The following is a 15,243-nucleotide window of genomic DNA, read 5'->3' as shown; positions in this document are numbered from 1 at the left end:
CCATTCAATATGATCATGGCTGATCATCCAGAATCAGTACCCCGTTCCTGCTTTCTCACCCTTGTTTCCGTTACCCCTAAGAGCGATATCATAGCTCTCTCTTGAATACATCCAGTGAATTGGTCTCCACTGCCTTCTGTGGCAGAGAATTCCACAGATTCACAACTCTCTGGGTGAAAACGTTTTTCCTCGTCTCATGTCCTAAATGGCCTACCCCTTATTCTTAAACTGTGACCCCTGGTTCTGGGCTCCCCCAACAACTTCCTGCATCTAGCATGTCCAATCCCTTTGTTTTGTTTAGAGATACAGCGTGGAAACAGGCCCTTTGGCCCACCAAGTCCACACTCACCAATGATCACCCGTACACTAGTTCTATGTTATCCCAGTTTCGCATTCTACACACGAGGGGCAATTTACAGAAACCAATTGAACTGCACATCTTTGGATTGTGCGAGGAAACCAGAGCACCCTGATAAAATCCACGCGGTCGTAGGGAGTACGTACAAACTCCATACAGACAGCACCCATAGTCAGGAGCAAACCCGGCTCTAAGGCAGCAACTCTACCGCTGCGCCAATGTGCTGCACCTAGCAGCCCCACTGTGTCTGCTAACCATTCATGCAATTGAGTCCAATAAGTCAATGATCCATTTAATTAATGAGGCAGAAATTAAAATACCAAGGAACTATTCAGTAAAGTCCTACAGTGTTTTCCCTGGTGTCATATTCAATATTTATTCCTCGGACAATACAGTATCTGGTAAGATACTGTAGGTATCTTATTGCTTTGTGGCACCTTGATTTGAGCAAATTGGTTGCCGTGTTTCCTGGAAAGTGGAAGGTCTTCTTTCGATTCTGTCTTATAATATAAAATAAAAAATATCAAAGCAATAGATCATACACTTATTAAACATGTTTTGCATTTTCAACAATAGTTTGGATTTGAGATTTTGAATATAAAAATAAATGAATTTTGAACTACCAAGTTGCATTCTTAACGGGTTATTATTGATGGTAAGAGTTCAAATTGCCTCCAGTTTTACCTCCACCTTAAACTACACATGAAAAAGTTAAGGTTATTGAACTTCAGCTGCAGAGGCATGATAACATTTTAAATCAACGAAATACAGTGTGTACAAGTTTGATAAATAAGGAATGTGATGGTAGAATACATTTGAGCTACAGCACACAGAGATGTGAACTGGAAACACAAGGGACCGAAATTGCTGGAAAATGGAGCAAAACACAAACCACTGGAGAACAGTGTTTACGTAATATCTGTGGAGGCAAAGGGATAGTTGACGTTTAGGTCGAGACCGTGCATCAGGACAAGGTAAATGCGATTCTTTGATTGGCAGATGCCTTGTCATCGGCAGCCTGCAACTTCCAAGTAAAATGAGATGGAGGTAAAATTGGGAACTGATCACAGACTGCCAGCACTGGAGCCAATTTAACCCATCCTGCCTATGACTAACATTTTGATTTGGTTTTCTGTTAAGCCCACCGAACTCTTTCCCCATAACTCTTTAGGAAAGGGCTTTAGGAAACATTTGAAAACAAGTTATCTTTTACTTAGGATGGTGACCGTTACTTGCCTGTTTTCAGCCAGAATAGTACATTACACAGGAAATAATGTGATGGCACATTACATCAGCCATTTTCTATGGAGTGGTCTGCTGGAGCAGCAGCATCTCAACTGCTGACAGGAAGAGACTTGATAAACTGATCAAGAAGGCCAGCTCTGTCCGGGGATGCACCCTCGACTCAATGCAGGCGGTGGGAGAGAGGAGGATGATGGCAAAGCTATCATCACAGCTGGACGACTCCTCCCACCCCATGCAGGACAGTCACTGCGCTGAGCAGTTCCTTCAGTGACAGACTTCTTCACCCCAAGTATGTGAAGGAGAGATATCGAAGGTCCTTCCTTCCTGCTGCACAATCAGCACTGCTCCCAGCAGACCAGTAAATAAAGATAATTACTGTTATTTTATTTTTTAATGAATGCTTATTTATTTTTGCTATCCACTTTGCTGCTGTAACCCTGCAAATTTCCCTGTTGTGGGATGAATAAAGGATTATTATTATCATTATTATTATTATTATTATTATTATTATTAAACCCCAAAAACTATGAAGAAAATAATAGATGTTCAACAAGTAAGAGCTGAATTGCAAAGTGTTTGCCATTGTAACCAAACAGTTGGAAGTAACGCTTTTTTTCTGTCCCTCTTTACTGCTATGTTTTATTGCAGTCCAAACCTACTTGTGGTCGCCGGAGGGTTAAATGCTGATTTCCTGCTGTTTCTTAGTGCTACTAATGAGTTTCAAAAGCTGCCAAGTTCTTCAAGAATTTGCAATTAATTAACATCAGTTTCCTGGCTGGAGTTTGTTATTGCTCCCTGCTTCTGTTTCGCAGCTCAGACACACACAACAAGTCAGCTAAAGCTGTGCTACAAAGAAAAATTTAGCTTAGGAGACAAAGGTTCCAATGGGAAAGCTTGGATTTATTTTCCCATCTTTGCTGCTCATCGGCTTCTTGGCATTAGACACGACATGTTACTTTGCAGACAGACAGGGAATACAGCAGCCATTCAGCAAGGCCATTCTGGAGATGTTACATATAAATACACTTACATTTCCGCAACGTACCAAGCTTCACCCCTACTTGAGACAAATCTATCAGCGACTCAGTTCATCGGAAGCTAAAGATTCCACTGAAACTGAGGGAATTCTAGTTCAAAGTTTCAGGAGTATCCGAGGTAAGATCCAGTTAAAAGTTTATTTTGTATAAGATCTTTATGGCACGGTTCTATGTTATTTCAATTAAACATTTTTAGCACTAAGTTCTCACTTCGCCTTGTTCCTAGTAGCACATTGGTAGAGTTGCTGCCTTACAGCACCAGAGATCTGGGTTTGATCATGACTATGGGTGCTGTCTGTACAGAGATTGTACATTCTCCCTGTGACCGCGTGGGTTTCCTCTGGTTTCGGTAAATTGTGTGTCCCTAGTGCGCAGGGTAGAACTAGCATATGGGTGGTTGCAGTTGCATCCAATTAAAAAGTAAGAGAAGGAAAAGGTCAAAAATTTGTTTCATTCAACTTACTAAAGAATTCAGATTGTTTGAAATAGAAATAACATTTGCTTTATTGGAAGCGCTTTCCATTAAAAGTATCTGGAAAAGTCCATAATCAGCACTAAATAAATAAACAAAAACAAAAATAAATACAGAGCCTTGTTTGTGTTGTATATAATCTCATGGTCCGTTAAAAACAGTGTTTTATTGAACAGCGTAACAAAATCTCAAAATCTTCTACCAAATTCGATGACATGCTATTTAGCTGAGAAAGCTTAAATTAAAGCTTGAATTAATCTGCAAACATAACAGGCTGAGAATGGGGAGGAGAGTGGGTAAGTTGGTGTTGGGTGGCACTTGTGCTCATGATCCTCTCACTCAAGAGCCAATATTAAGTTAATTAGGGCATGGAAGATGAATGTTACTGAAGGGAAATGTTTGCAGTATACAGAGACAGTTTGCAATGAGCAACATTCTCCACTGCCAGCTCATTCCCAGAAAATAAACACGCTGGAGCAAAATGAAGCTACAAAAGGCCAATAACACTGCCTCGTTTGTAATAGAATCATAGAGTCATACAGCACAGAACAAGGTCCTTAGCACCATCGTGTCAATGCCGACCATCTAGTACCCATTGATACTCATCCATTTATTCACACTTGTTTTGCACCCTTCTTTGCCTTGGTGATTCAAGTGTTCATCGGGATGCATCTTAAATGTTGTGAGAATATTGGTCTCCACCACCTTCTCAGACAGCATTTTTTCCAGATTTCAAATCCCTCTGAATGACAGATCTTCCTTAGATTCCCACTTCATTCTCACTTTAAACCAAGGCCCTCTTACCTTGGAGAATTTTGCCATGGGAAGTTTCTTAGTATCCACCCTATCTCTCATAATTTTGTATGGCTTTGTCAGCTCCCCCCTTGGTCTCCTCTGCTCTAAGGAAAATAAACTTAGTCTATCCAATCTCTCCTCCTAACTGAAATGATACATGGCAGGCAACAACCTGGTGAATCTCCTCTGCACCCTCTCCAGCACAATCCAATCCCTCCTATAGGCGGCAAATAGACCCACAAAACAATGTCTTAGGTGTGGTCTAAACAAGGTTTTGTAACGTTATACCAACACCATCCCTGCTATATACCCCAGTTAATAAAGGCAACAATTCCGTATATCTTCCCTGTCACTTTATTCATCAACACTTCAACTTTCAGGGATTTTGGATCTAATTATTGGATGATGATCATTGAGAAATAGCTGAAGGAATCAAAACTGAAGTTCTGGTAAACATACTGCAAAATGTTTGATTAAAAAGTAATTCACAGGCAAAACCGTGGAAAGACAATTAATTCCTGCAAATTTAGTTACTGTACATCCTCAAATTTATTTAAAATAATCAATTGATTTATCTGCTAGATGTTCTTGGGAGAAGAATAGAAAAAATCAATGCAACTGCAAACATTCTGTCAACAATAACAACTGACTGGATGTACAAAGCACCTGTGGTAAAGCATGACAAAAAATGGAACAAAAGAAAATACTTGTGAAGGAATTAGAAATGTCTCATGCCAGTATGTTTGAAATGTTTTTTTACCTGTCTTTACTTCAGTTCCTGAATATGACAACCCTGGATGGTTATGGTTTAACATTTCCAGCCTCAAGCCCTCCATGTTGGCAGCAGAGCTGGTGTTGCTGCGGAGAACCCTGCACCCCAAGGCACTGACAATCAATGTAACAATACACACAATCAGCTTGGAAGGGAACAACCTGTCTATCAGTGATCCACTAGACAGAAAGATATTGAACCTGAGCGAGCTGCCATCCTCTGGCTATGACACCTTCAACGTTTCCATCATCCTGAGACTGTGCAGGGTGGACGTGATAGGATTCCAGTTCCAGTTCACCGATGACAGCGGCAGTCTGGTCCTGCATGATGCCCTCACTCAGAGTCTCTACTGTCTCAACACCAGTTCTCAAGATGAACCGCTTCTCATCACCTATCGGTTTGTACTATCAGAGAAAAGTAAGACAGCCAGATTGCGTAGCAGTAGGAATAGTCAGCAGTGCACTGGTGGATTGAGAAGGAGGCATCTTCCTCACAGAGATATCCCCGAAGAATGCAGCCTGCACCGGTGGTTCGTGAGCTTACGGTCTTCAGAGTTAAATCGCTGGATCCTGGAACCTCAGGGTTACTACGCTAACTTCTGTAGGTGAGCAATAGTGAGGTGTATACTTAATGTTAACCAAATTGAATTAAAGGTTAGTCGGTTCCTTTCCAATTTCATTCTTACTACTTTCCAATCTCAAAGTGTGGATAGGTATGTGCGACTGGGACATTGCAGCCATTATGGAAACCTGGCTAGGAAGGACTGGAATGGCAGCTTAATGTTCCAGGGTACAGGTGCTACAGGAGAGATACAGGTGGGGGTTGGTGCTTTTTTGATAAAGGATAATGTCACAGCAGTAGTCTGAGAAGACATTACAGATTGTTCATTCAGTGAAGCTATGTGGGTGGAACTGAGAAATAAAAAGGGGACACAAGTTAGAATTCTGAATTGGGGAAAGGCCCACTTTAATGGCATTACACCGGAGCTTCCCAAGTTGATTAGAGTTGTACGTATGGATACAACATATATACAAGGTTTTTCAAAAGCACCTCATGGTAGACTGATCCAGAAGTTAAGATGTACAGGATTCATGATAACTTGGTTGTATGGAATAAGAACTGGCATATCCATAGAAGACAAAAAGGTTGTGGTGGAAGGTAGATACTCTGGCTGGAGATCTGTGACCTGTAGAGTTCTGCAGGGATCTGTGCTGGGACCTCTGCTGTTTGTGATATATGTAAATGAGCTACGTAGAAATAAATGTGGATGGGTTGGTGATTACATTTGCTGATGAAACAAAATTGGAGGAAGGACATCCTTGAGGAAGGACATCCTTGCTATTGCTATTTGATATTGAGGCAGTGCAGCGTAGGTTCACAAGATTAATCCCGGGATGGCAGGACTATCATATGAGGAAAGATTGGAAAGACTGGACTTGTATTCACTGGAGTTTAGAAGGATGAGAGGGGATCTTATAGAAACATATAAAATTATAAAAGGACTGAACAAGCAAAATGCAGGAAAAATGTTCCCAATGTTCATTGGCCCACAGTTTAAGAATAAGGGGTAGGCCATTTAAAACTGCCATGAGAAAAAAAAAATCACCCAGAGAGTTGTGAATGTGTGGAATTCTCTGCCACAGAAGACAGTAGAGGCCAATTCACTGGATGAATTTTAAAAAGAGTTAGATAGAGCTCTAGGGGCTATTGGAATCAAGGGATATGGGGAGAAGGCAGGCACGGGTTACTGATTGTAGTTGATCAGCCATGATCACAATGAATGGCGGTGCTGGCTCGAAGGGCCAAATGGCCTCCTCCTGCCCTTATTTTCTATGTTTCTATGGGTTAATAGACAATAGACAATAGGTGCAAGAGTAGGCCATTCGGCCCTTCGAGCCAGCACCACCATTCAATGTGATCATGGCTGATCATTCTCAATCAGTACCCCATTCCTGCCTTCTCCCCATACCCCCTGACTCCGCTATCCTTAAGAGCTCTATCTAGCTCTCTCTTGAAAGCATTCAGAGAACTGGCCTCCACTGCCTTCTGAGGCAAAGAATTCCACAGATTTACAACTCTCTGACTGAAAAAGTTTTTCCTCATCTCTGTTCTAAATGGCCTACCCCTTATTCTTAAACTGTGGGCCCTGGTTCTGGACTCCCCCAACATTGGGAACATGTTTCCTGCCTCTAACGTGTCCAACCCCTTAATAATCTTATATGTTTCAATAAGATCCCCTCTCATCCTTCTAAATTCCAGTGTATACAAGCCTAGTCATTCCAGTCTTTCAACATACGACAGTCCCGCCATTCCGGGAATTAAACTAGTAAACCTACGCTGCACGCCCTCAATAGCAAGAATATCCTTCCTCAAATTTGGAGACCTAAACTGCACACAGTACTCCAGGTGCGGTCTCACTAGGGCCCTGTACAACTGTAGAAGGACCTCTTTGTTCCTATACTCAACTCCTCTTGTTATGAAGGCCAACATTCCATTGGCTTTCTTCATTGCCTGCTGAACTTGCATGCTTCTTTTCAGTGACTGTTGCACTAGGACACCCAGATCTCGTTGTACGTCCCTTTTTCCTAACTTGACACCTTTCAGATAATAATCTGCCTTCCTATTCATACCACCAAAGTGGATAACCTCACACTTATCCACATTAAACTGCATCTGCCATGCATCCGCCCACTCCCACAGCCTGTCCAGGTCACCCTGCAACCTCATAGCATCTTCCTCACAGTTCACACTGCCACACAGTTTTGTGTCATCTGCAAATTTGCTAATGTTACTTTTAATCCCTTCATCCAAGTCATTAATGTATATTATAAATCGCTGCGGTCCCAGCACCGAGCCTTGTGGTACCCCACTAGTCACTGCCTGCCATTCTGAAAGGGATCCATTTATCCCCACTCTTTGCTTTCTGTCTGCCAACCAATTTTCTATCCATGTCAGTACCCTACCCCCAATACCATGTGCTCTAATTTTGCACAAGGTCCTATGTGGGACCTTGTCGAAGGCTTTCTGAAAGTCAAGGTACACTACATCCACCGGCTCTCCCCTGTCCATTTTCCTAGTTACATCCTCAAAAAATTCCAGAAGATTAGTCAAGCATGATTTCCCCTTCGTAAATCCATGCTGACTCGGAACGATCCTGTTATTGCTATCCAAATGCTCCGCAATTTCGTCTTTTATAATTGACTCCAGCATCTTCCCTACCACTGATGTCAGACTAACTGGTCTATAATTTCCTGTTTTCTCTCTCCCTCCTTTCTTAAAAAGTGGGATAACATTAGCTATCCTCCAATCCACAGGAACTGATCCTGAATCTATAGAACATTGGAAAATGATCACCAATGCGTCCATGATTTCTAGAGCCACCTCCTTAAGTACCCTGGGATGCAGACCATCAGGCCCTGGGGATTTATCAGCCTTCAGTCCCATCAGTCTACCCTTTATATTATTGGCCAGCTTACCTTCGTACCTCATCTTTTCTCCCCGTATTGCCTTTTTAGTTATCTTCTGTTACTCTTTAAAAGAGTCCCAATCCTCTGGCTTCCCGCTCTTCTTTGCTATGTTATACCTATTCTCTTTTATTTTTATGCTGTCCTTGACTTCCACGGGTGCCTCTTACTCCCCTTGGAATCTTTACTCCTCTTTGGGATGAATTGATCCTGCAACTTCTGCATTATTCCCAGGAATACCTGCCATTGCTGTTCCACCGTCTTCCCTGCTCGGGTCTCCTTCCAGTCAAATCTGGCCAGCTCCTGCCTCATGCTTCTGTAATCCCCTTTGCTATACTGTAATACTGACATTTCCGATTTTCCCTTCTCCCTCTCAATTTGTAGATTAAAACTTATCATATTATGATCACTGCCTCCTAATGGCTCTTTTACCTTGAGTTCCCTTATCAAATCAGGTTCATTACTCAACACTAAATCCCGAATTGCCTTCTCCCTGGTAGGCTCCAGTACAAGCTGTTCTAAGAATCCATCTCGGAGGCACTCCACAAAATCCCTTTCCTGGGGTCCATTACCAACCTGATTTTCCCAGTCTACCTGCATGTTGAAATCTCCCATAACCACCGTAGCATTACATTTGCGACATGCCAATTTTAGCTCTTGATTCAACTTGCACCCTATGTCGAGGCTACTGTTTGGGAGCCTGTAGATGACTCCCATTAGGGTCTTTTTACCTTTACAATTCCTCATCTCTATCCATACTGATTCTACATCTCCTGATTCTATGTCACCCCTTGCAAGGGAGTGAATATCATTCCTTACCAACAGAGCAACCTCAACCCCTCTGCCCATCTGTCTGTCTTTTCGATAGGTCGTATACCCCTGAATATTCAGTTCCCAGCCCTGGTCCTCTTGTTGCCATGTTTCTGTAATTCCCACAACGTCATACTTGCCAATGTCTAACTGAGCCTCAAGCTCATCCACTTTATTTTTTATACTTTGCGCATTTAAATACAACACTTTAACTTCGGTATTTACCTCCCATCCAACACCGGTCACCATTGACCCTGACCTTACTCTCTTATCACATCTAGAACTTTCCTTCCCATTTATTCTAGAGTCCTTTGCAATTTCTCCTGTATTCGCTCCCCCTTTAACTCCATCTTCATATTCCCAGTTTGTCAACCCCTCCCCCCTACTACTTAGTTTAAACCCACATGTGTAGCACTAGCAAACCTGCCTGCCAGAATGTTGGTCCCCTGCTGTTAAGGTGTAACCTGTCCCTTTTGTACAGGTCACCCCTACCCCAGAAGAGATCCTAGTGGTCTAGAAATCTAAATCCCTGCTCCCTGCACCAATCCCACAGCCATAGATTCATATCCCCGATCTCTCTGTTCCTGCCCTCACTAGCACGAGGTACAGGAAGTAATCCAGAGATAACCACCCTCGACGTCCTACTTCTCAGTCTTCTTCCCAACTCTCTAAACTCACGTTGCAGTACCTCCTTCCTCCCGACGTCGTTCGTGCCCACGTGCACAACTACGTCCGGTTGATCGCCTTCCCTCGCTAGGATGTTCTGAAGCCAGGTCCGTGATGTCTTGAACCCTGCAAAAACCCTGAAGACTGCAAAAGCTTTTATAGATATGTCGAGAGAAAAAGATTAGTTAAGGCAAATGTAGGTCCCTTGCAGTCGGAAACAGGTGAATTGATCATAGGGAACAAGAAGATGGCAGACCAATTGAACAAATACTTTGGTTCTGTCTTCACTAAGGAAGACAGAAACCGTCTGCCGGAAATAGCGGGGGACCGGGGGTTTAATGAGATGGAGGAACTGAGGGAAATCCAGGTTAGTCGGGAAGTGGTGTTCGGTAAATTAAATGGATTAAAGGCAGATAAATCCCCAGGGCCAGATAGGCTGCATTCCAGAGTGCTTAAGGAAGTAGCCTCAGAAATAGTGGATGCATTAGTGATAATTTTTCAAAACTCTTTAGATTCTGGAGTAGTTCCTGAGGACTGGAGGGTAGCTAATGTAACCCCACTTTTTAAAAAGGGAGGGAGAGAGAAAACGGGGAATTATAGACCAGTTAGCCTAACATCGGTAGTGGGGAAAATGCTAGAGTCAGTTATTAAAGATGTGATAGCATCACATTTGGAAAGTGGTGAAATCATCGGACAAAGTCAGCATGGATTTACCAAAGGCAAATCATGTCTGACGAATCTTATAGAATTTTTCGAGGATGTAACTAGTAGAGTGGATAAGGGAGAACCAGTCGATATGTTATATCTGGACTTTCAGAAGGCCTTCGACAAGGTCCCACATAGGAGATTGGTGTACAAACTTAAAGCACACGGTATTGAGGGTTCAGTTTTGAGGTGAATAGAAAATTGGTTGGCGGACAGGAAGCAAAGAGTAGGAATAAACGGGTCCTTTTCGGAATGGCAGGCAGTGACTAGTGGGGTACCGCAAGGCTCAGTGCTGGGACCCCAGTTATTTACAGTGTATATTAATGATTTGAACGAGGGAATTGAATGCAATATCTCTAAGTTTGCGGATGACACGAAGCTGGGTGGCAGTGTTAGCTGCGAGGAGGATGCTAGGAGGCTGCAGAGTGACTTGGATAGATTAGGCGAGTGGGCAAATGCATGGCAGATGCAATTTAATGTGGATAAATGTGAGGTTATCCACTTTGGCGGCAAGAACAGGAAAGCAGAGTATTACCTGAATGGTGACCGATTGGGAGAAGGGGAGATGCAACGTGACCTGGGTGTCATGGTGCACCAGTCATTGAAAGCAAGCATGCAGGTGCAGCAGGCAGTGAAGAAAGCGAATGGTATGTTGGCATTCATAGCAAGAGGATTTGAGTTTAGGAGCAGGGAGGTTCTGCTGCAGTTGTACAGGGCCTTGGTGAGACCGCACCTGGAGTACTGTGTGCAGTTTTGGTCTCCTAACCTGAGGAAAGACGTTCTTGCCTTAGAGGGAGTACAGAGAAGGTTCACCAGATTAATCCCTGGGATGGCGGGACTTGCATATGAGGAAAGACTGGATAGACTGGGCTTGTACTCGCTGGAATTTCGAAGACTGAGGGGGGATCTTATAGAAACATATAAAATTCTTAAGGGGTTGGAGAGGCTAGATGCGGGAAGATTGTTCCCGATGTTGGGGGAGTCCAGAACCAGGGGTCACAGCTTAAGGATAAGGGGGAAGTCTTTTAGGACCGAGATGAGAAAACATTTCTTCACACAGAGAGTGGTGAGTCTGTGGAATTCTCTGCCACAGAAGGTAGTTGAGGCCAGTTCATTGGCTATATTTAAGAGGGAGTTAGATGTGGCCCTTTTTGCTAAAGGGATCAGGGGGTATGGAGAGAAGGCAGGTACAGGCTACTGATCTGGATGATCAGCCATGATCATATTGAATGGCGGTGCAGGCTCGAAGGGCCGAATGGCCTACTCCTGCACTTATTTTCTATGTTTCTATGTTTCTGGCACCAGGGAGGCAACAGACCATCCTCAAGTCCCGCCTGCCGCCACAGAATCTACTGTCCATACCTCGGACAATGGAGTCACCCACTACTATGGCTCTTCCAAACTTCGGTCCCCCCGGTCTCCTTGCCTGGATTAGAGCCACCGACCTGTCCGCCGCTCGGACTGGAGGCGTCTTCTGCTCCGACAGCTCCCAAGAGGGTGTACCTGTTTGCAATAGGCACAGCCACCGGGGTCTCCTGTAGTCCATGTTTACTCCCCTTTGAAACGGTTTCCCACCTTCGCTCGACCTGGACCCTTGGCGTGCAGTTATGTTCTGCAGCATTCTGTTCTACTCAATACCATTCTCACCATATTCTATAAATATAGTGCAATCCCAATCATTCACTATAGTTTTGGGCACCATCAAATTGACCATCCTTTTCCACCATCTCTTTTTCCAGGTACACCTACTCTTCCCTGAGTCCACTCCCACCAGAATTGATATGTAGGCAACCTACAGGTCCCAACTGTTTTCAGCCACTTCACCAATGATGGTCATCATTCTAAAGTAAAGTGTCAGTTTTCAGTGCATAGGATTCAATTCCATTTTTACCTCCTCAGATTGTGAAGCAATTTAAGGCTATGTGCACCAGGATTTGGCCAACATTCAGTCAATGGTTGATCAATGGCAAGAAACGCTTGAGGCACAAAAGTAACCCGTTGGTAATACTATACGCATGGAAGAATACAACGCAGGAACAGGCCTTTCAGCCCACATGTCACTGCGGAACTTGACGCCTAAGTTAAACTAATCGCCTCAGTCTACACATGATCCATATCACTCCATTCCTTGCAGATCCATGTGCCTATCCAAAAGCCTATTGAATACTACTATTTCATCTGCCTCACCACCACTAGCAGCACATGGACATAGAAACATAGAAAATAGGTGCAGGAGTAGGCCATTCGGCCTTTCGAGCTGATCATCTAAAATCAGTACCCCGTTCCTGTTTTCTCCCCATATCCCTTGATTCCGTTAGCTCTAAGAGCTATATCTAACTCTCTCTTGAATACTTCACATTCCAGACACCCACCACTCTCTGGAAAATAAATTGCCCCACACATCTCCTTTAAACTTTGCCCCTTTTACCTGAAAGCTATCCTTGACATTTCCACCCTGGGATAAAGGTTCTGGCAGTCTATCCTTTCCATGTCTCTCATAATATTATATACTTTTGTCAGGTCCATTCAGACTCTGTCACTCCAGAGAAAACAATCTAACAATCCAGGAAAATAACCATCTCCAGTTATGGGGAATATGAGCACCTTCCTTTAATATTCAACAGCATTATCTTTGATGAGTTCTCCACTATTAATATCCGGGGGTCACCACTTCAAAAGTCAAGTTAGTTGTGATTGATCCCATGTTTAGGTGAATGCAGATTGAACAAAATTTAAGAACTTCAGCACCATCCAGGATAAAATGTGGTACCTTTTCCTCTACTCAGGTCATCGAGATTCATCTTTTGATGCAGCCTGAAGTCTGAAAATCTGCACATTATGGTTGCATCCTTGAAGAAAATCTTCAATCATTTAAATTATATGTAACAGAAAGATTTACTTCATAACTTAATTTATACTGTTATTTCGCAGAGGTCATTGCTTCAGTGCTCTCTCTGACCAGGAGAAAACAATACCAACCATCTCTGCATGGGACAGAGCAGAGCAAAACACAAACAAATCACAAAGGTAAAGCACAGATCAAATGGCTTTTGTTTTTGCTCTGTTACTAATTGATGACCATTAATCTATTCAAAAAACAGCAACCTGCAAATGCTGGAAACCTGTAAAAAGAACAAAAATTTGGAGCACTGAGAAGTTTAGAAAGCTTCTGTTGAATGGTGGTGCTGGCTTGAAGGGCTGAATGGCCTACACCTGCACCTATTGTCTATAAAATAGGTAAGTGCAAGGTGTTGCATTTTGGGAAGTCAAACCAGGCCAGGATCTTCACCGTGAATGGTAGGGCTCTGGGAGTGTTGTAGAGCAGAGGGATCTAGGAGTGCAGGTGCATAGTTCCTTGAAAGTGGTGTCACGGGTAGATAGGGTGTTCCAGAAGGCTTTGTGCACGTTGGCCTTCATCAGTCAAGGTAATGAGCATAGAATTTGGAATGTTATGTTACAGTTGTACAAGATATTGGTTTAGTTTTTAGTTTAGTTTAGAGATACAACGTTGAAAAAGGGGACTCTTTGGCCCACCGAGTGCATGCCGACTATCGACCACTGAATCGTACGTGAGTTGTACGTCCTATGTCCTATACACTAAGGGCAATTAACAGTAGCCAATTAACAAACAAACTTGCATGTCTTTGGAATGTGGGAGGAAACCGGAGCACTGCGGGGAAAACCCACACAGTCACAGATAGAAAGTGCAAACTCTGCACAGACAGCACCCATAGTCAAGATTGAACCCGGGTCTCCAGCGTTGCAAGGCAGCAACTTGACCACTGCCACCCTCTTTGAAGGCTACCTTTGGAGCATTGTGTTCAGTTTTGGTCACCCTGCTATCGGAAAGATGTTGTTAAGCTGGATAGAGCGCAGAGATTTAAGAAATCTCAGCTTCTTTTAAAAACATTAACTGAGAAAAACATTAACGGCTTTTCTCTCCACAGATGCTGCCTGACCTGCTGAGTGTTTTCAGCATTTACTGTTTTTAATATTAATTTCCTCTATTCCTTTTCCCTTAGATCGTACTGCATTCCCTACAGATATTCTTCAATCAAAATTATGTATTTAACAGAGAATGGGAATATTTTTATTGAGAATTTGAAGATGAGTATTGAAAGTTGTGCATGTATGTAGACTTCTTTATGCTGCGTGTGTGTGCATATAATTTTTTTCCCTATGTTATCTAAATTCAATGTATTCACTTTCTAGAAGACAATTAGAACACAATAAGAAATGATTGGAATAATCTGTTAGAAAGGACCAGGTGTTATTTACTATTTGCAATTCACATTTGTAGATTAAGTAATCGACAAAAGGACAAATTAAACTGTGTCATCAAACAGGAGCTTAAGACGTCTTTGTTGCAATATTTCATAAATGTTATGAATGTATCAAGCTTTTATTGTATTTTTACTTGTGTTTGATTTGTTCTTTCTCATTAACTTAACAGTTCTCCCTCCCTACAATCTAGATTTTCAAAACAAAGATGTCTTACATATTTTGTGTGCATGTGTATTGAATCAATAATCTAATTTTAAGGTTGTGCATACCTTAAAACTTTGGTGAGCTTTATAATCCAAGCTCTTTTTAAGGACATGTTCAATCTTAGCAACAGAACAACCATGATTTAAAATAAAATTCATTGAACATTAACACTTGCCCTTGTGCTAATTACAAACAATACGAATGTAATCTGTAATATGCAATAAGGCAAAGTAATGCATATGCTTCAATAAAAAGAATATCTTATTTTATAAACAGTTAAACAGATATAGAGGGCATCTCTCATTTTCTTTTCCCCGACTCTCATTCTGAAGAAGGGTCTCGACCCGAATCGTCACCCATTCCTTCTCTCCAGAGATGCTGCCTGAACCAGTTATTCCAGCATTTTGTGTCTATCTTAGATACAGATGGTA

The 15,243-nt window shown here is 42.5% G+C and overlaps 1 protein-coding gene across 3 annotated transcripts; it reads left to right on the top strand.

Annotated features, from left to right (window-relative positions):
- Positions 1-2,407: 2,407 nt before the first annotated feature.
- Positions 2,408-15,073, top strand: LOC144592362 (bone morphogenetic protein 2). Of its 3 annotated transcripts, none has more exons than XM_078396914.1 (4): positions 2,408-2,758; positions 4,683-5,076; positions 13,256-13,351; positions 14,347-15,073. In XM_078396914.1, the coding sequence occupies exons 1-4, from the start codon at positions 2,488-2,490 to the stop codon at positions 14,459-14,461; spliced, it is 876 nt and encodes a 291-aa protein (XP_078253040.1). In that variant the 5' UTR covers positions 2,408-2,487; the 3' UTR covers positions 14,462-15,073. The 3 variants fall into 3 exon arrangements, with proteins under 3 accessions (XP_078253040.1, XP_078253038.1, XP_078253039.1); XM_078396912.1 differs by having other exon boundaries at positions 4,683-5,283; positions 14,347-15,072; XM_078396913.1 differs by lacking the exon at positions 13,256-13,351 and having other exon boundaries at positions 4,683-5,283.
- Positions 15,074-15,243: the final 170 nt, after the last annotated feature.

The sequence above is a fragment of the Rhinoraja longicauda genome, chromosome 3 (genome assembly GCF_053455715.1).
Source record: "Rhinoraja longicauda isolate Sanriku21f chromosome 3, sRhiLon1.1, whole genome shotgun sequence".
In the NCBI taxonomy this organism is placed as follows: domain Eukaryota; kingdom Metazoa; phylum Chordata; class Chondrichthyes; order Rajiformes; family Arhynchobatidae; genus Rhinoraja; species Rhinoraja longicauda.
Note: the sequence above shows the minus strand (reverse complement) of the source record. Positions and strands in the feature narration are given on the sequence as shown.